Source organism: Perca fluviatilis, chromosome 2, assembly GCF_010015445.1.
Source record: "Perca fluviatilis chromosome 2, GENO_Pfluv_1.0, whole genome shotgun sequence".
In the NCBI taxonomy this organism is placed as follows: domain Eukaryota; kingdom Metazoa; phylum Chordata; class Actinopteri; order Perciformes; family Percidae; genus Perca; species Perca fluviatilis.
Window position 1 is genome coordinate 1,012,695 of NC_053113.1, and position 20,919 is coordinate 1,033,613.

Sequence of the window (20,919 nt, forward strand, 5' to 3'; positions counted from 1 at the left end):
AAAAAACACTTGCCTGCTGGCTTCTGCTCTCTGCTGTTGCTACCACAGTAAGAGAACTGCTTAGGGACGTCTACAAATTACAACACCGAAAAGACATACAACAAAAATATTTATTAATTTAACTTTTTTTTTTTAAGTAAGTGCTGTAGTATAACTAGCAGGAGACAAGTTACAATTGAGGTAAGTTTTGGAAACATTACCTTAATTAATCATTAAATTAATACATATTTTTGTTGTATCTCTTTTCGGTGTTGTAATTTGTAGACGGCCCTAAGCACTCGTCTTACTGCGGCCTAGTCTCTCCTCCTCAGCCTGACTCGACCTAGTCTCTCCTCCTCAGCCTGGCTTGGCCTTCGTGAGACACACCAAGCCAGGCTGCACAGATTAGACTAGGTCAAGCCTCTCTTCATCAGTTATCCAGGATTTATAAATTCTACTTTTGTGTGATACCCCCCTGAACACTGACCTGAACATGGCTGGTATCAGAGTCCCAGTCTGCTGCTGGTCTTCTGGGGACCTTGTTGCTCCGCTGCTCCTGGTTCTGGTTGTCCTCCTCCATTCCTCTCTTGTCCTGAAATCCAGCAGATGTCCACTGGGGCTGCTGGACTCACTCTGGATTCTGTTCAGTACAAATCAAAGCACGCAGAGATATTCAGGAGCTGCTGTCTCCTCTCCTTTTCCTCACATCCACACACAACTAAAACAACAGTCGGCAAACTCAAAGCAGCGGCTGGAAAACTGTTCCATTTCCTTCCTCGCTACACAATGAACTCGGAGTAGTTTGGCAAAAACAGCATTATATTAAACTGTGAATAAATCTAAACAACTGCACAATAAAAGGTCAACATTTTTTTTTTAAACTAAATTCACGCAGAGCATTTCAGGAAAAAGGAAACTCAATAAAAAGTGATTTTGCCGACACTACTTATCAGTCCAAAGCTCCCCACTATATGTGATTAAAGTGCTGCGAGCTGTAAGTTCACCACTTCTACAGAAGGCAGAAGATGACGTCATCTCGGAGACAGCTGTCTTCCTGTCTCACTCAGACTCCGTTGTTTAGAGCCCTATTCGCACGGGATAAGTATTACCTGGTGACCTCCAGTAATTTGTAATAATTGTTTGTTTTTTCAAGGTACCTATTTCCTTCCTTTGCGCCTTTTTATCCATCTTTCGCGAAGAATGGAGGGTGCGTTGGAGTGTTTTGACAGTGTTTTGGGTGCTGGGTCATGTCACTATACATCATATACAATTTGCAGAAAGAGAAAGATGAAAACCACCACAAGTGCGAAGACAAAAAGAATGATTAGATGGCGATGGATGACATGTATAGCAGCATGCGGTAAATATATTTTTTGTTTGTATCATACATCTAGAGATAACGACAAGACATCTCCAAGCCATAGCTTATCAAAAATAATGCACAATCAAGCGAGGGGGCTCACTTCATAATTAGAGGTTAATGTTACAAATAAATCAAGCTAATAGATTTTAACCTGGTGAAATGTTTTGTTTTATCCATCTAACCGGACCCTGCTTGACACCACCCGGAGAAAAAAGTGAGAGAAAGAAAAAGGAGAGGTCGCAGTTCGGACGATGACTGACTACCCGGTTGAGATTGTGTGCGTGTGTGTCCTCGAGATCTGACTGCACACAAACACACGTAGCAGAGCTACCCACACCCATGTCTCTACTGTTGCTTAATGTCAGTAAATTCGAGTAAAATCACAGGCTTCGCTTATCCCGTTCGAATGCGCCAGATGAAACTCAGACGTGGGGGGGTAATTTATAATTCACACGAGGTCCCTAGATAATACTTATCCCGTGCGAATAGGGCTTAGGTGTGCTAACTTACACTAACAACTTTACTGTCCTGAATCTGAACTCGGTGCAGATCAAACACCAGAACTCTGGTCCGCTTGAAAACGGGGGTCCCGGTTCAGGTGGGAACGCGATCCGACCCAAACACAGGAAGTGGACCAAAACCAGAGCATTTACTAGCCTGCAGTTTCAACCTTTCACACAGTTTACAGACTTAAATATCTGGTTTAAGGGATGAGAACTTTCAGAAAATGTCTACATGCATAGCAATATGTAGAGTCCATCATGACAGAATACTGGAGCCATGGATGAAGATTAGACCAGTTTGTCCCCCATCAATGTGGTTGGGAATATATTCAAGTTGGGCTGTACTGCTACATCATTCTTGGACTTGCTGATATCTGTACAAAGATGGACAGTAAACTTGAACCGTGGTAAAGTTGGTTTTATATTGGACGTTGGATATTCGACACATTCGAAAAATCTATTATGCAGCTTGCCCTTTCAACCTATTCATGTCAAACCACTTTTGTTGAACTCAACTAACCCTCCTACACATTGCACAAAGCTTCTTTTTAAAAAAAAAACATCATTTAATTTTTTTAATCTTTTTTTATGTAAAAAAATGCCATAAATCTATTATGTGGCCTGACCCTTTGACCTATTCAGATCAAACCACTTTTGTTGAACTCAACTAACCCTCCTACACATTGCACAAAGCTTATTTTTTCAAAAAACCCATCCTTTAATTTTTTAACTCTTTTTTTATGTAAAAAAATGCCATAAATCTATTATGCGGCCTGTCCTTTTGACCTATTCAGATCAAACCACTTTTGTTGAACTCAACTAACCCTCCTACACATTGCACAAAGCTTATTTTTTCAAAAAACCCATCCTTTAATTTTTTAAATCTTTTTTTATGTAAAAAAATGCCATAAATCTATTATGCGGCCTGACCTTTTGACCTATTCATTTCAAACCACTTTTGGTGAACTCAGCTAACCCTCCTACACAATGCACAAAGCTTATTCTTTTTTTCTAAACGTTTAATTTAATCTTTAATTTCCCGCCACTTCAACCAATCCTTTCCGTCCCACGTGCCAGACATTATGTAACTCTGAGAGCCACTGACCAGGCGGGAGTGAAACGACTTGTTGAACAGCTACGTCGCAAAATTTATTTCATTATTTCTCTGTGTGTGACTCGAACTTCTTACATTTTCGAACGAAACTCTAGCGTAAGACATTGCAGACCGTGCTTCCAACCGGTGTACATTTTAACATAAATACAACCTGTAACGTTTTTTCACTGTGTTGCTTCTGCTGTTTCGATCCTGTCTGCTATCTGCAGCAGGCGGGGTTGCAGATCAGATCCCCACGCGACTTGCGCGCGCGCACACACACACACACACACACACACACACACACACACACACAAACAAACAAACAGACGGTGGATGCAGGGAAAATCGGAGATGAGACCTACAGGATGACCTACATTGAGGACAGCTACACACGTTATTGTAAGTAGAATGATCAGTTAAAGTAAAGTACTTTATCAAACCGTATGAATGTGTGTCCCTGCCCCCTGGAAAGTAGGACATTAACTAACAATGTAAAGATCAACAAGCCATTGACAGATTTCATATTCTATTAACATTTTCAGCATCAAAAGCCTTTTTGGTAAGGTTAGTAAATTTATTCTCTCCAAAACAAGTTTCCTTTTTATTGTTAACAGGGTATTATAGACGAATTCCCTCCATGGTTAATTACAAAATGTTGTACAATTAAAAATAATTTCCAGCCACAATTTCATATGTAGCATCAATTAGTTTAATGATTGTAATAATATCATTGTATGACAACAAAATGGTAATAATATCATTGTATTCCATTTATTGTTCTATGTGTACTTAAACTTTAGAGAAGAAGTCATGCCAAAAAAACGGAGGGGATGTGGAGGTACCAGAAGGGACCTTTGGACACTTGCTGGAGGAGAAGACAGAGTGTTACATAGTTTCATTGGTATTGGGATTTTGCCAAATACTATACCATCAAGCTCCAAGGTTTGGTCTCGACTGGCTTCAAAGGTTTTTGGCCAAGACAACCCAAAAAACCGTAAGTGGCTACACACAATATGGACACACAACCGTAAAGGCATTAAATCCAGGGTGGAGGCAATCCACGAGAGAGACAGTGAGCATGCTCAGGCGAATAAAACCGATGAGAACGAGACACAGACAGGCACTGAGTCAGAGAAAGTGAAAGAACAGCTATTGATTGAGAAGGAAAGAAATGATGACACTGCAAAACAGGGGATGGATTCAGAAGATGATACAGGCATGGAGCAGGTGGACAACATTGAAATAAAAACATGTATAGGCACAGAGGCTGAGGAAGATGAAGACAATTATTCAGAGGTGGATCAGGGGGAGAGTAAAAGAGAACAGATCACACAAACAGGTACAGACTTTAAAGAAGAGGAAGAAGATGATTCAGAGATCAAAAAGTTTGTCAATACAAATGAAGACCGAGAGATACAGACAGGCTCAGAATCAGAAAAAAGTTATTCAGATGGCGAGCAGCTGGAGAAGCAAACTGTAAAAGTCAAACAGAGAGGCATGGAGTCTGAGGAAGATGAGGACTTGTATTCAGAGGTGGATCAGGGGGAGAGTAAAACAGAACAGATCACACAAACAGGTACAGACTTTAAAGAAGATGATTCAGAGATCAAAACGTTTGTTAATACAAATGAAGACAGAGAGATACAGACAGGCACAGAATCAGAAAAAAGTGATTCAGATGGTGAGCAGCTGGAGAAGCAAACTGTAAAAGAGAGAAAAAAGAAAGCCATGGAGTCTGAGGAAGATGAGGACTTAGAGGTGGAGCAAGGGAAAGATGATGAGGACACAGAGCGAACAATACATTCTGATGAGTCTACGATGAATGTCAAGGAGGACACAACCCGTTACAGAAAGATACCACCAGTGACAAGTAAATTTAATATAACATTGACAAAAGACCAGTGGCTATTAATAGCACCGAAAAATGGAAAATGGAAATTAACTACACCATGGACCAATATACTCTACAATGAGATAGTAAAACAACATCCAGCTTGTGTCCTAAAGTTCACATATCACCACATACGTGTACCCGGTAGCAGAAAACGAAAGGCCCCATACTTGTCTGTCCATGCTGTATGCAAGTTTTCAACTTGCAAGGCCAGGTTTTTGATCCAAATGGCAGAAAGACCGCCAACACACCAGAAAAACATTAAATTGTCTGTACATCGCTCTGGACTTGTCCGTCACCTTAAAAGTGAAACCAGGTGTAGACCAGCAAGCAATGTTAAACGAGGCCACATAGCAAAAACTGTGAGAAAAGGCATTAGCAGGGTGTATTACAGTCGGTTGCGCTCCACTCCACTGCCTGAAGTAATTGCTGGCAATGTATCCCACAGCTTAAGCAAGAACATTCTCAAGGTAATTGCATCAGAACTGAAAAAAAGCAAGCAGCTTCACGATAATGTTGTTCTTGAACTTACACTCACACAGGATATTATCAGAGAATGTGACAGCAATCATGTCAACATGCCAGGCTACATTCAAGTCCTGCAGATTAATCCATTTGCTGCACACTTGTACACAGAGGTAGGTGTAAGCATTTTGGTCAACCATCTAAGGAGGAAAAAAAAGGTGGCATTGTACCTCGATGCTACAGGAGGTGTTGTCAGAAAGATGCCAGGTGACAACAAAAGGGTTTTTTACTATGCCCTTACCCTGCCTGGAGCAGGCCGAGATGCTCCCCCTCTCCCTGTCTGTGAACTTCTTTCAAATAACCATTCAGTTCCACCTCTGGCATATTGGCTACTTCAGTTTCTGCATACATTGGCCAAATATACAACGCACCGTGTCAATCAAGTTGAAACAGACTTTAGTTGGGCACTAATGCAAGCCACACTACTGGCATTCAACAGAGAAACTGTGGATGCATATCTGGCAAGAACGTTCACCATAATTAATAGGCAGAAAAGGTGGGATGAAATCAAACCCACCACAATACTCCACCTTTGCTCAGCACACGTCATTAAAGCAGTGAGCAACACCGTCAGCCGCAGGACGGATGACCCAGGTCTCAGAGAGTTTGTTACTTACGTTTTTGCACGACCAAAACTCAGTGTCCCTGCAGTCAGGCCAGGACATTTTCAAGCATCTCTGTACTGTCTTGCTGGCAGAACAAGTGCTTCCAAATGTTCATCAGAGCCTAGCCTTTCTGCAACAGTTGATAGCCAAGGGCAACAACCCAACACTTGAAAATGGGGACATAGACAGCGAGTCACAGAGTGTATGGGAGGAGGAAGAGCATAAGCGGGCACAGACGATTGTGGGTAGGTCCCCATATACCAAATGCTTCCAAGAAGCATTTCAAGAAGCACAGGCAGCAATAGGAGAGGCAGAGGAGGATGAGGATGGACATCAGCCCAACCGCTACCACTGTCCTGACATCTTAAAGGTGCTATTGGGTAATTACATGGGGATCTTCCCACTGTGGAGTGGTGCTATGATTGGCGACCTAAGGCACTATGCCCGAGACAAGACCCTTGATCCTGATACAACATCTGATGTACAGTCCAGAGACACTAACTGCCATGTAGAAACATGGTTTGGCATTGTCAAACACTCCATCATCAACAAAAAAAAAAACCTTAGGCCTGCAGAATTTATCAGAAGTATGTACTCCTCTCTAAAAGGGAGGTACATTGAACACATTCTCAGGCATAATCTCCCAGAACAAATACTCTTAAAACAAACCAAATCGGGACAAAATGTGCCACAGGCTGAAGAGACCTGGCTGAAACGTGGAAAACCCATTGTCCAAGTTCAGAAATCCAAATTTTACAATATCCCTCAAACAATTCCAGAACCCAAAAAAAAGGCTAGCAAAAAGAAGGACGCAGGGAGAAAAAAAGAACCAGCTACCTCAGAAAAAGATGAGAAAAGCAATCCATCACAGACAAAACCAGAACCAATCAGAACGGCTGGTAAAAGAAAGGGCACAGACAGCAAACAGGAACCAGCTACCTCAGAAAAAGATGAGAAAAGCACAGTCAAAATTCCTGCTAAACAAAATCAGCTGACAGTCACAGTAGACCAGAGGAAAGAATCACGTACACTGGTATGACAACATATCACAAAGTATTATTACAATAATGTTTTTCAACCATTTTGTTGTCATTAAAAGAGAATTCCTTTACAGACAAAAACACTGTGGGAACAAGGTCAGACTGAAGTTGTGGTGTCAGTGATAAAGTCACAGGACCAGTGTTTTACTCTGCGGCATTCTGAATTTCTGACCTTACCCCACAAGAACTGATCTGTGGTGAGGTAAGTAACTCACATCAGTGTTCTGTTGAGTTCATAGCAATAAATATTAACAAATTACTCAAACCTTGCAATATCAAAAGGGATCTAGGCGTGAATTCAGTTTGTACTTGAACACAATGGCCAAGCTGCTGGGCATTCTGTGTATTGCTCCTTGTTTCTGTTGTTTTGTTTATCCTTTATCTGTGATGTGTTGTTGCTCGCCCTTCTCCTGGGGTCCTTTTCAGAAAGCAGAATTACTGAAACTCTGAGTTTATTAACCCTGAGATGAGGGAAACTCTGAGATTTAACCTCAGAGTCAGTTACTATGGTAACTTAACCTCTGAGTCAGTTACTATGGTAACTGAGTCTGTGAACCTAACCTGGTCGGGAGGTTTTCTTCAAGATTTCCTCGTTTCTTGCTCTCCTCCCTCTGACACAGTGTCAGAGGGAGGAGACTGAGAGAAACAAGGTTTCTTCTCTCTCATTTCCTCATTCATTCATTCAGCCTGTATCAGGCGCATTTTAATGCAGTTTATCTGCATGAATAAAAAAACTTATTGTTAGGCAGATTATAAAACGTTTATTTCTCAAACATGTCAAGTCCTTTTGTCGACGATCACATTGATGAAAAAGCTGTATTAATTCACACAGAGTTTACGTCGGGAGATGATATTGAGTCCCGACTAAATGTAGCCTATTTTCATTTCCACATTTTTTCACAGTCCATCTGATATGTAGATACCTTATCCGTCCTCCTATCACTATCATCCACCGTCGTGGACATGCTTTAACATCCCAGCAGATTCTTTGTGTCGCATTCCGTTTTTTTACGATCGGCAGTTGTCTTTATTGGTGTGTATACGGATCATACTGTAATAGTAAAGCCAATGTATGTGAGCCGTCAGAAAAATGGTATTATGAAATTCACAGGTAAAAGTAGTCCCTTTTTCAAAACTTTAAATATGCATGAAGCAAGTGACTAACTTGATCACCTCATATATTAGGGAACTGAACATGTGGTGAATGTCCTTACAGGTCATCGAAGCTTACATGCGAGCTACCCTTAACCAGTACGACCCTGCTCATCGAATCTTTCAAATAGACCATTACACAAATGGTGTAATTCTTGGAGGTTCAAGCGAGCAAATGAATCGACATCTGATGCGAAAAGTAAGTCTTCCGTAATTTGAATGACAACACGTCTAGGATTGATGTTTACTGGCAATTTTCCCAGAATAAAAATCCCCCAAAAAACAATATAATATTGGACATGTTATGCCTCATGCTGTTGTGCTAATTTCTTCACAGGTGAACCTGGATACCTTTGACGCTGCTGTGTCATTTGTTAATGTAAATAACAACCACTGGCGTTTCGTGGTGAGTACAACAACACAAATAATTGCAAAGAACGTTAGCAGAGGATAATTGTTGATTTCGTACTGTGCTTCTGCTTTTTTCTTATGTATTTGCCCAGTACCTTCATGCGCCTTTAAGGACTTTATTTGTGATGGATCCTGCCACTGCAGAACAAGATTTTCACCTCTCCAAAACTGCTGTTCAGCGTTACAAGTAAGAAAATAATACCAAATATAACTTAAATGTCTGACAAACAGTGAAGCATCATTTCAATTGTGGGTAGAAATAAATTATCCAAAATACAACTGCAAACTGAAATTGATGTGATGTGTCACACTTAAACATAATTTGCAATTCAGTAATAAACCTTGGCAAATGATTATAGATCTGTAAAGTAGTCAGACATGAGCACAAACTTGGTCATCATCTGGGGACTAATGTTTCAACAGTATGTGGATGATACTCTCAAAATATTTGCATACATGCTAAAGTTCTGAGTTTACACAATATTTGACATTGGTGCATTTCCTTGTGTCTTCCAGCCGCTACTTTCAGATGCGGCAGAACGTCCATGGGAAACAGGTGTGGAGCAGTATAAAGTGGAAAGCTGCAACTACTCCACACCCAGTCCAAAAAGATTCCACAAGCTGTGGAGTCTTTGTGATGCAGGTATTACAGGAAGATTCTGAATACCCCTAAGCATGCTTGACAAATACTTGACTACACTCTAGTAAGGCATATTATTTAGCATATCATCATGTCTATCAGATGGCTAAAGAGGCAATCAAATCCTTCCCGGCGATACCTTCATTCACCATGAAGACTACACCAAGGGCTATGAGTCCTCTCCGTGAAGAAATGGCAGCGGAATTACTGTCCGCATCTGGTAAATACTTAAAAACATTTATTTAGCTGAATTAGGCAATAGATCTTAATGATAACCCAATTAATTTTAACTGAATGCTGTATGTAACTGTGAAGCTTCTGCATGCTGGTGCTTTGTTGTTGAGGTTCTCCACTTCAGTAATGCAGTGTGGGAGTAAATTTGAAAGCACTACATAAATTACTGTTATTCTTATCGTAGAGAAAGACTACTGTTCAATGTGTGGCCTGGAGGATGTGCCAAGGGACACAAATATCAACGCTGTTGTAATTGACTGGGTAGGTGCCTCGAATCCAACAACAATTGGAGATTAGAAAGTCGTTGGAATATCCTGTCCTGTTGTTAAGGGAACCAAAGTTACATAAATAGAGGATACATTTGCACCCTCACAAAATTATGTTGTTAATTATGCTAGTTAGTTACTGTGTAAAATATATTATGTGTAAAGAAATTATGTATAAAATCTAAAAACGCTATTGTGGATATAAAATGTCACATCTGTGACAAATTTGTAATTATGTCATTTACATTATGCACCAAAATATCACTTAACCTATATGACAAGTCTAAGTTTAATTTGTTTCTCTTTGTAGACCCAATGTGACTCATGCAGAAGATGGTTCCACGATTTCTGCATTCCTGCAACCGGAATGGTACATCTTCCCGAAGAATTGTTTAAATGTACCCTGTGTGAAAAAAATAAATAACTAGAACTGTAAGCACTTATAACGGGGTCGCAAGTGTCCCCCGACGACCCGGGTAGGGCGCATAAGTTAGACCCAAAACATTATGGTGAGGAGGCAAAAGACAGTTAATATTGAGAGGTGTGAGCCACAAGTACTGCACTACGTTGACGGTGCAAATATTACATTAACATTGATTCATTAGAAGGGCCGAATGAAATGATGTTTTTTTTGAAAAAAGAAGCTTTGTGCAATGTGTAGGAGGGTTAGTTGAGTTCAACAAAAGTGGTTTGAAATGAATAGGTCAAAAGGACAGGCCGCATAATAGATTTATGTCATTTTTTTACATAAAAAAAGATTTAAAAAATTAAAGGATGTTTTTTTTTTTTAATTTAAAGAAGCTTTGTTCAATGTGTAGGAGGGTTAGTTGAGTTCAACAAAAGTAGTTTGACATGAATAGGTTGAAAGGGCAAGCTGCATAATAGATTTTTCGAATGTGTCGAATATCCAACGTCCAATATAAAACCAACTTTACCACGGTTAAACTTGAGCACAACTACAACATGGTGCGTTACTTGATCCACATGGATCCACTTGCTGTCCCTCTGGCTGTTCCTCTCTCTGTCCCTGTAGGTTTTCTTCCTCCTCACCCTCTTCTTCATCCTCTTCACCCTCTGAATCTCCCCTCTGTGTCAGAGCCCTCCCTTTCATCACATGCCCTCTCTCCAACCTCCCCAGACCCCTCTGGCTCTCCCTCTTCCTGCTCCTCAACACCTTCATTTGTTTCTCTCCCTTTTTGGTTTCCTGGGGCTAAAAGGACGCTATGTCCCTTCCTCGTTTCATGACAACTATTAGAAGAAGAAAAAACGGAGGGCATGCATTACATTTCGTTTCCTAACCATCCCTGCCTACTTAACACGGGCAGATAGCCTGTTGATTACTTTACTCAAATGGATTTATTATCGCGATGCAACAGCCAAGATGGATGAAGTCCCGTGGTTAACATCCCAGCATTGTGTAGTCCTAGCAACGAGACTGACATTTGGATATTCGCTTCTGCTTCGATGAGTTTGTTTAGATATGATTAAGTTTCTAAACATATCGAGAGCAGACATTTCCAAACTTGATTTCATTCTCAGTGTGAGGAACAAAAGGAACCCGGTTATGAGCAACAACAACAACAACAACAACAACAACAACAACAACAACAAGTCCCTTCCGAGATGAAATGGTTGATCTTACCAACAGGAGAACTCGGAGCTCCTCTGCTCTCTCCAAGAGGAGTTGCTGTCTCATTCACCGAGCACCGCTGCACGCTGAAGCCTAGTGGTTGGGTGCGCCGCTCTAATTTACCCGTGTAGAACGTTGCGTCGCACATTAGTTCCGCCTTTGGCGCTCGCGTGTAAAACCATAATAAATTCATAATTGTTTATTTGGTCAGCACGGGGGCAAAGGGAGGCCAGGGACATGTCTAGGGGGGCACGGGCCTCCCCCGACATGCCTCCTTGTAGAACCGCCACTGTTAAGGGACTGGGACATTCTACCAGAAACGTACATATCTGTCCTGGAGTTGTTACAGTGAATAAAACTTGTATAATCCAAAACTGACAAAAAAATACTAAATGGGTGATTTCTGTGATTTGCGCTTTAAAGGAATATGTAATATTAGGTCCTTGGATGTTTTATTCTTAATTAAAAACACTTTTGAAAATTACAAATCCTGAACAATGGTCTGTCCTCAGTCAAATTTTAACTACATTGTCCATAATTTTGTTATTCTGAAAACTGTTATTTAGAAAAAAAAAAAAAATCAGAATTCATTAAAAGTTTAAGTTGTTATCATTCATTCATTATCATTAATTGATAAAAAACAAGGAAGGAAGTTGAAGGGAACAGACGTCTACATGAATGAATATCATGTTGTTTTTGAGCAGTATGCCATGCACCCCCACTAAGCTGGAAAAAAGTTTTAAACAGTAGTTAAGTGAATTGTGAATTGGCAGGTTGGCTGTCGTTGAAAAAGGGATTTACACAAAATCTATCATTTTGTATATATTTTTGAGGGTTTAAGTACAGCTGATCCAGAATCTACAGTATGTACATACTTTCAAAATTTCATTATGAAATAGCTCAAGCTTTTCTCTGCTTTCATGTCTGAATACAGCGTGTCGGGGGAATACAATGTCTATAGACAGTATACTACAGCGGGGGGGGCAAAGGCAGAGGTACCGCAGGGTTAGCTAACGTTAGCTGTTCCCAGACAACTGAGTTAGTTTTGCCTTTTTTTGCTCACCAAACACTGCTGCCATCTTTACTCGCGCTGAGTTTTTAAATTCCAGCGGATGATATGCACACAACTTGCCTCCCTGACTGGCTTCGGAGGGGCGATACGTGCGTCGGGTCTTGCGTCCGCGTGTCATTCAGAACACAAGACAAAATAAGAGTGTTCTTGCAAAACAGAACATGGCTAAATAATCGTTTTTTCTCGATTATACTATTTTGGTGATCGTTGGGAGTCAAAATCGAAATTCAATTAATTGCACAGCCCTATATTGAACTATTCAAGGGGTGAATGGAAGAAATGTTCACAATGTCAAATCAAAAGGTCATTTTAATATAGATCTGCTTAATCCAAATAACCACAAACCAACTGAAGACTTTATAACACAATGTACAGCTTAAGCCTCTATCCAAAAATCACTAGACCCAGCAGGATTACATCTCACTGTGCCACTTTGATTGACAACATATTTACGAATATAACAGAAAATAATACAATAAGTGGATTACTGATCAGTGACATCAGCGACCATCTACCAGTGTTTACAGTTTTTGATAAGGACTATAAGAAGGAAAAGCAGGAGATTAAATTTGAGTACATACGAGTATGGACATAAGTGGCAATAAATGCTTTAAAAAAATGAATTATTAAATCAAAATTGGGAAAAGGTGTATAATGAAGAGAACATTGATAAAGCATATGACATATTCTTAGGGGTATAAACTTGCTGTATGATAAAAAACTGTCCATTTAAACAAATCAATAGGAAACTTAAATAGTCAGAAAGACCATGGTTAACAAAGGGATTACAAAAAGCCTGCAAAAAAAGATTTACTATATAAAGAGTTCATAAAAAAATAGAACCAAAGATGTAGAAACAAAAGTATAAGAAATATAAAAATAAGCTAACTAGTACTATGAGAAATACTAGATATTAATAAAAACAATATTAAAGGAGCAGATAGTGAGGAGATGTTTTTTACAGTGTGTTCAGGGGACAGGCAGCTAGCAGATAGTGAGGAGATGTTTTTTACAGTGTGTTCAGGGGACAGACAGCTAGCAGATAGTGAGGAGATGTTTTTTACAGTGTGATCAGGGGACAGACAGCTAGCAGATAGTGAGGAGATGTTTTTTACAGTGTGTTCAGGGGACAGGCAGCTAGCAGATAGTGAGGAGATGTTTTTTACAGTGTGTTCAGGGGACAGACAGCTAGCAGATAGTGAGGAGATGTTTGCTGTATATGACAAAAAATGTAGCCTAAACAACATGTGACATCGCTTAGAGCACCTTTAAAAGTTTATGGAATATATTAAATAGTGTTATTGGTGATGTTCCAACAAGTTACTTATTAATATGGTAAAAAATTTTATTAAATAAAAAATATAATTTGTTCCAAAACTGGCAGAACAAACCCCTGATTCTTCTGACGAGAAGAATGTTGATTTCATTGATAATAATCATACTCAATGTTTCTTTCAGCAGTGGAAGAGCGGGAAATTATAGAGATTGTTCATAAATGTAAAAACAAAACCTTAACTGACTCTAATGATATTGACATGAAACCACCTAACGCATATCTGCAATTTATCATTTCAAACTGGTAAATTCCCAAGTAAAATGAAAATTGCAAAAAGTCATACCTACTGTACAAAACTGGAGACAAACACCAGTTCACCAATTACAGGCCTGTTTCCTGGCTTCCCTCAATTTTCCAAAATCTTATATATATATATTATATATATATATATATATATATATATATATATATATATATATATATATATATATATATACACACATACACATATACATACATACACATATATATACATACACACATATATACATACACACACATATACATACACACATACATATATATATATATACATACACATATATATATACATACACATACATATATATACATATACATACACATACATATATATATACACATACATATACATATATATATACATATATACATATATACATATATATATATATATATATATATATACAAATATACATACATATATATATACATATATATATATATATACATATATATGATATAGCAGCATAGCATGAAAAGAGAGTATATACATGACAGAGACACAGAGACACAGTATATATATATATATATATATATATATATATATATATATATATATATATATATACACATAGTATATATAATATGCAGAGAGAGACAGAGAGATATATATATATATATATATATATACACATATATATATATATATATAGTATATATAGAGAGTATATATATAGAGAGAGAGAGAGAGAGAAAGAGAGAAAGACATATATAGGAAATAGAAGCAGAGAAGGAAAGAAATGGAAAATAATAAATAGTGTATAAATATGTGGAGGTGTGAAAACAGTGAAACATGCAATGGAAGAGTAGGGAGGATGAAGAGGAAGAATAGTAGTGTTTACATAAATAGAAATGAAGAGGGATGAAGATGGAAATGGAAGGAGTGGAAATGGTGGATGGAGGGAAATAAGGGGGGGAAGCCACAAAGAAATAAGACTGGCTCCATGGATGGGACTGGCTCTCACAAACACTAGAAAGGCAGAATGAGTTGGATTTGTCTGTTGCAGTTTGTAAACACAACATTCAAAGTTGACCCCTGCTCCTCGGCTAAATTAACTTCATGGTGCTCTGCAGTAGGGCTGGGACGGTATAGTGGTTTTCTTACCGCGGTGAAGAAGCAACATATCACCGGGGTATGGAGGTTAACCACAACCCCCTTACGAGACTAGTGTTAGAGCGAGAATGGCGGGGGGCCTTAAGTCAGTGACGTCAGTGCCCGTGTGGTCACGTATGGACAGCGAGCGGTAACGGAGAGTAGCGTACCAGTGGCGCTGTGAGGAAAAGAGAGAGGAAAAAGAGATAGCAAAGATGATGTAAAGGGAGTTAAAAGTGAACAATAAAACAACAAACTTGAGCTTCTCAAGACACAGTGGCTTTATCGGTTGTCAACACCGCTGCTGAAGTGAATGGAGTTAGCCCCTAAAACATGGGCTTAACCCTTAGCACAGGGTTTCCATTTCAGCTCAGTGGGAGCGTCTTTCATGTGTTTTGCTGTCCTTTACGGCCACTCTGCTTTCTCTCCTCTCCATTGATCTATTTCTGACAGTTCAGAAAGCTCTATTGTCAATAAAGTAAAAGGAAAAAAAAAAAGTTTGCAGACAATGCCGAGGGCAGACGCTTCACAGCCCAGCGGTCTTAGCAGCTGAGCAGACAGAGAGCAGAGAGGGTGACTCAGCAGTCCTCTAACTTGTTGCTCTCTCCAATATAACCAATATAAGCTGCTCTGTTTAGGACACAAAACATTAATGCAGGCTGAAACTCAACCGTGTGGTTTTGTCTGGATTAAGCCATAAGCAAAAGGAAACTCTGCTAGCTGCTAGGCTAATGTGCATTAGTAAACACTGCAGCGGTAACGTTAATGTGTCCACGTCCACCTCAGCTTAATGGACTGTCCATCCTTATGTGCAAAGCCAAAGTGACGAGCAACTTAAGTTTTTTTCTCTCTCCATAAACTCTTGAATGTAGGATAGAAGACAGTCAATGAGGAGAACTACAAAATGATTATTGCTTTCATATCACACGATTTTGACACGGACATGAAGCGCAAACACGCAAAAACAAGGAGCTGGCTGCAGCGATGGTAGCAGCAACCAAACAAACTGGATTAACAGATATAGATTTATTCTACCCCACCTTAAAAAAAACTCAGCATCTTTTCTAAACAGTTGCATAACCAGAGCAGAGGTAAAACACAGGGAAATATTGGAGATGCATGTAAAAGGTGGAGACAGCTTAGAGCCCTAAAGGACGCCGAGTTGGCTCATTTCCTCCTAACTTAACAAGTAAGATTAATTTATATCCCGGCTAACGTAGTAGGGATGGGCATTATCAGTCATTTCAACAATTCATGTGCTCGCATTAAATTATATAGAGTAGCTTAGCATACTCGAGTTAGTTACTCGCCAAATAGCCGTTAAACCGTTAAAACAAGACAGATAAGAAGAGGCATTGTTTACAAATATACATTGTAACGCTGGCTGCACAGATTATGCAGACACACAGACACACACAGTTAAAATCATACGCTGGACGCTTTATTAGGCTAGTATTTCTACATGGGTTTAGTTAATTATCAGGCTATAATAAGACCACGTCGGCTATGTAATCGCTGACATCCGGGACAATTTCATAGTGGTCGGTGTAAACCGGGACATTTTAGCGTCCAGACTTTTGTCGGGACTCAGGACATGCAACTGAAAATTGGGACCGTCCCGGTCAAATCGGGACCGTCCCGGTCAAACCAGGACGTCTGGTCACCCTGTGTGTAGTGGCTATCCAAAAGGCCATTAATGAGTCACTCCGTAGGTGTCTTGAGGAATGTTCTTTACGCGTACTTGTATTACAAAGAGTTTGAAACCTTTTTTCTTCTTTGGGTGAAGTTCCCATTTAGTGCAATGATTGAATATTTTCCAGAAACAAAAAAGGATTTACCATTTTAAGTCTCAATAACTCGATCGGCTCCTACAACTTCCTTCCTCCACATTTGGGGCCCTATCTTTCACCCAGCGCAATTGCCTTTGTACACCGACGCATGTATCATTCCTATTTTGCACCCGACGCACAGCGGACTTTTCCCTCCACAGACGCACGTCGGTAAATTAGGGAATGTATTTGCGCTCCTGGGGGCGGTTCAGCGAAAAGAGGAGGCGTGTTCCGGCGCAAACGTTACTTTGTGCTATTCTGCAGTTTCAGAAAACAATTCCGCCACTGACCAGGAAAAACCTGGTCTAAAGTCAGTGGCGCTAGTCTAAAGTCAGTGGCGCTAGTCTAAAGTCAGTGGCGCTAGTCTAAAGTCAGTGGCGCTTAGTCTAAAGTCAGTGGCTAGTCTAAAGTCAGTGGCGCTAGTCTAAAGTCAGTGGTGCTAGTCTAAAGTCAGTGGCGCTTAGTCTAAAGTCAGTGGTGCTAGTCTAAAGTCAGTAGCGTTATTCAGAGGCTATTTTAGGGCGCATGCTTGGCCATAATGTAGCGTGTGCACAACGCGCATACACTTCTCTCATCTAAATGGATGCAGCAGTTCCCATTTTTGCAAACCATACATAATTACAAAAGGAAAATATTACTGAAAATGCGCTTCAGGTGTTTGGATAGATCAGGAGGCACTTTACAGTACAGTCCTCAAAAAGTCGCAGCATTCTTTGTGGCTTGTTGTGTTTTACACAACATTTCCATGAATCATGGATGTGTTGATGACATAAATGAGGAAATATTAGAGGACTTAAGGAGACGTGATGTTGAAATACGACGGGATCTGGTCCGGGAGTAATGCGCGGCGTGCTCCTGATGGAGCGGGTGGACGGAGATGGAGTGGGGGAGGAGGAAGAGGCAGAACAGGTGCAGGTGGTGCGTTTGGAGGCCCACGCTCCATGGCTGCAGCAATCCTCTCCAGACTTGAGGAGATGCGGCGAGGGGCCGCGCGCAACATCGCCCCCGGCCAAGACGGGCATTTATTACTTTGCCGCATCTCGCCACGGGTAGCTCCCGCTGTGCGTGCCAGGCAAACCGCGTCATAATAGCAATCTGCCATGGAACAAGCGCCCTGCTCTTAAAGGGAATGTGAGATGACGCTCTGATTGGTTTATTGCACGTTACGCCCAAACCACACCTAGCTACTTCAGACCAACCCATTTTAGATTTGCGTCGGGCGCAAGAGTCATTTATCCCGCCGGTAAAATAGCAACAGCGGCCGAGATCCGCCCACAAAGGACTTGCGTTTTGCGTTTCATACTTGCGTTTCAGATCGTTAAAATAGGGCCCTTGATCTCTAACAACAGAACAAAGGGATGATCTACGGAGCCTCACCTCTCTTCCTGGTTTCTTTAGAGTGGTTGTTGTGTCCTGAACACTGACCTGAACATGGCTGGTATCAGAGTCCCAGTCTGCTGCTGGTCTTCTGGGGACCTTGTTGCTCCGCTGCTCCTGGTTCTGGTTGTCCTCCTCCATTCCTCTCTTGTCCTGAAATCCAGCAGATGTCCACTGGGGCTGCTGGACTCACTCTGGATTCTGTTCAGTACAAATCAAAGCACGCAGAGATATTCTGTTGCTCTCTCTAATATAACCAATATAAGCTTTAAGCTTTCCTCACATCCACAGAGTCTGATAATGTGCTCGGTGTTAGCGTGGAAACAGCTGCAGCTCTTATCTGAGGAATGCTCTGGTTTCCATGGAAACCTTTTCAAATGTACACTCCCTCCAGCCACCAAGGACAGACTGAAGTCAACTGACTGTTCACTCCCTCAACTGCATGTTTATCTAACTATAACTCAAGGACCCTCTGTGTGTGTGTGTGTGTGTGTGCGTGTGTCTTCTAAATATCTCCAGAACCGTTCATCCTACTTCACACTCGGCCTCCTGGGTACAACATGAACTCGGAGTAGTTTGGAGAAAACAGCTTTGGATATTAGTAAACTGTAAACAAATCTAAACAACTGGCTAACAAAGTTGAAAAAATGCTGCCATAGTTCTGGCTCCTCCGTGTCTACCCTTCACAATAAAAGCCCAGCTTAAATTCACTCAGAGCATTTCACTGACAGGTTATTTTAGCCGGCACTACATATCAAACAGAACACAATTAAAAGCTCCAGTATCCTAGAACAACTACATTTAATTTGCTTTTCTGGCAATGTAAGATATAGACTACTTTATGATTTGATGTATGGTATTTTTTACGTTTGAACTTTGCATCAATAAAACTCTTAAAAACAAAAGACAGCTGTCTTCCTGTCTCACTCAGACTCGGTTGTTTAAGTGTGCTAACTTACACTAATAACATTACCAACGTCAAAATACCTCCGCTATACATCCATACTTTACTGCTACTTTATAACCGTCAAGCTACTAAGCCTGTTTGGAAATGAACACCTCTGCTGAAGTGATGAAACTAGTAGACAGCACCGCCACCATTAAACACTGACTGTGGTGATATCAACATGCAATTTACCTTTTGTCACAGCAGACATTTTGACTTGTCATAGTAGGAAAAGCACAGCTGAAACTGATAACCTTAACGATGGCTCAATTCCATCAAGTGTCCCAGTAAGATATTTCAGTGAGTCAGCATGCCCAATACCAGGGCCTGTCCTAAGTGGAATGCAGCCATCAGTAATGGTTTAAACGTACAATATGTAACTTTCTGCCGCTAGGGGTCTCTCAACCAAAACAATGGACGGTAAAACTGGACTTTTGATGATGTTGTGAAGTTGCGTGGAATTATGGGAGTTTTTAGTGTTAAACACCTTCGCTGCCGGTTAGAATGCTTCAGTTCACGGACGAGTTAACCCGTTCAAGTTTATTCACGTTACGTTTAGTAACGTTTATTCATGTTATTAATCCAAAATAATAATATAGTAATAAAATAGCTGCAGTTTCCCCAACATAATTACGTTTTTCTTGATTAGATTTTTATTTGTAGCTGACCAGTTAGCTCGTGAGCCAGCAAGCTAACAGTAGCCAGCAGCTAAAACACAAAATATTTCACATATCAGTGTCACCTTTTGGATGGTTTCAACACCAGGGCGGACGGGGTTTGTTGTAACGCTAGCTAGCTACTAAACGAGGCTGAGAGACGGGTGTGGGTGGAGATTGTCGGGGAAATATCCGCGATAGCGAGCCAGGACGTTCGATGCCTGTTGTGCAGCAGCAGAACATCTCCCAGCTGCCCGGAGTTATCTCCCCTTCACTTTTCAGTAATCTCAACTTTTCGTTTTGGTGCTTAACCCACCTTTGTCGGGTTAATTTAGCTAACCGTAAAGACAGCTAAACGCGAAGGGGGGCAAAATTCGGCAGGGAGGAGATTTTCGGCACATACACCAGTAGCGCTACGGAGATGTAGCTACCGCTATGGATGGCCGCTGTTGTGACTCAGTGCTGGGTCTGATATAGTCTGTTTCCCGACGTTTAATTAAACTGCCGTTAGCGTCGTAAGCACCAGGCACTGGATATAAGTTCTGGCCGGGGGTTGCTGTAATGAAAGTAGCTGGCTGATAGCTGACTGGGGGCTAACGGTAAATAGCTAGCTAGCTATATTCCCGGGGCTGTTGTCAGCTGTCATCCCGACTGAGTCTCTCTGCGCCGGGGGAGTGAGGCAGACAGACCGGGGTGTGCTACTTTGGCTAAATTAGCATTAGATTAATCGTCTCCCACACTACGGATTCCCCTTCTTTCACATTCAAGCTAACAATCTAGTTAAACTTTAGCAGTCTTAAGTGACAATAAACTGAATATTTCAGCAATATGACATCACCTTAGTAAACAGTGATTAGAATTTGTGCAAATTGTATTTACCAGGTGATTAATTAACAACAACAAATACTTCTTTGCTGCAGCATTAGTTAAAAAGCACTAGCAGTTGAACCCTGAACTCTGAATATTTTATTACAGGAAAAAAAAAACAAATTTTGAGTTGAATAAATCCCTTCA

The 20,919-nt window shown here is 40.6% G+C and overlaps 2 protein-coding genes across 4 annotated transcripts in view; both read right to left on the reverse strand.

Annotated features, from left to right (window-relative positions):
- The window catches only part of LOC120570713 (NACHT, LRR and PYD domains-containing protein 12-like), a 565,262-nt gene that overhangs the window by 164,025 nt on the left and 380,318 nt on the right, over positions 1 to 20,919 (reverse strand). The window lies entirely within an intron of this gene.
- The window catches only part of LOC120570742 (zinc finger protein 883-like), a 340,678-nt gene continuing 320,284 nt past the window's right edge, over positions 526 to 20,919 (reverse strand). For all 3 annotated transcript variants that reach the window (XM_039819255.1, XM_039819273.1, XM_039819264.1), the window contains 2 exons: positions 18,352 to 18,504; positions 526 to 619 (listed from right to left, as the gene is read on the reverse strand). In XM_039819255.1, the coding sequence (XP_039675189.1) occupies positions 18,368 to 18,504 (137 nt within the window). In that variant the 3' untranslated portion in view covers positions 526 to 619; positions 18,352 to 18,367. The remainder of the gene's footprint in view (positions 620 to 18,351; positions 18,505 to 20,919) is intronic.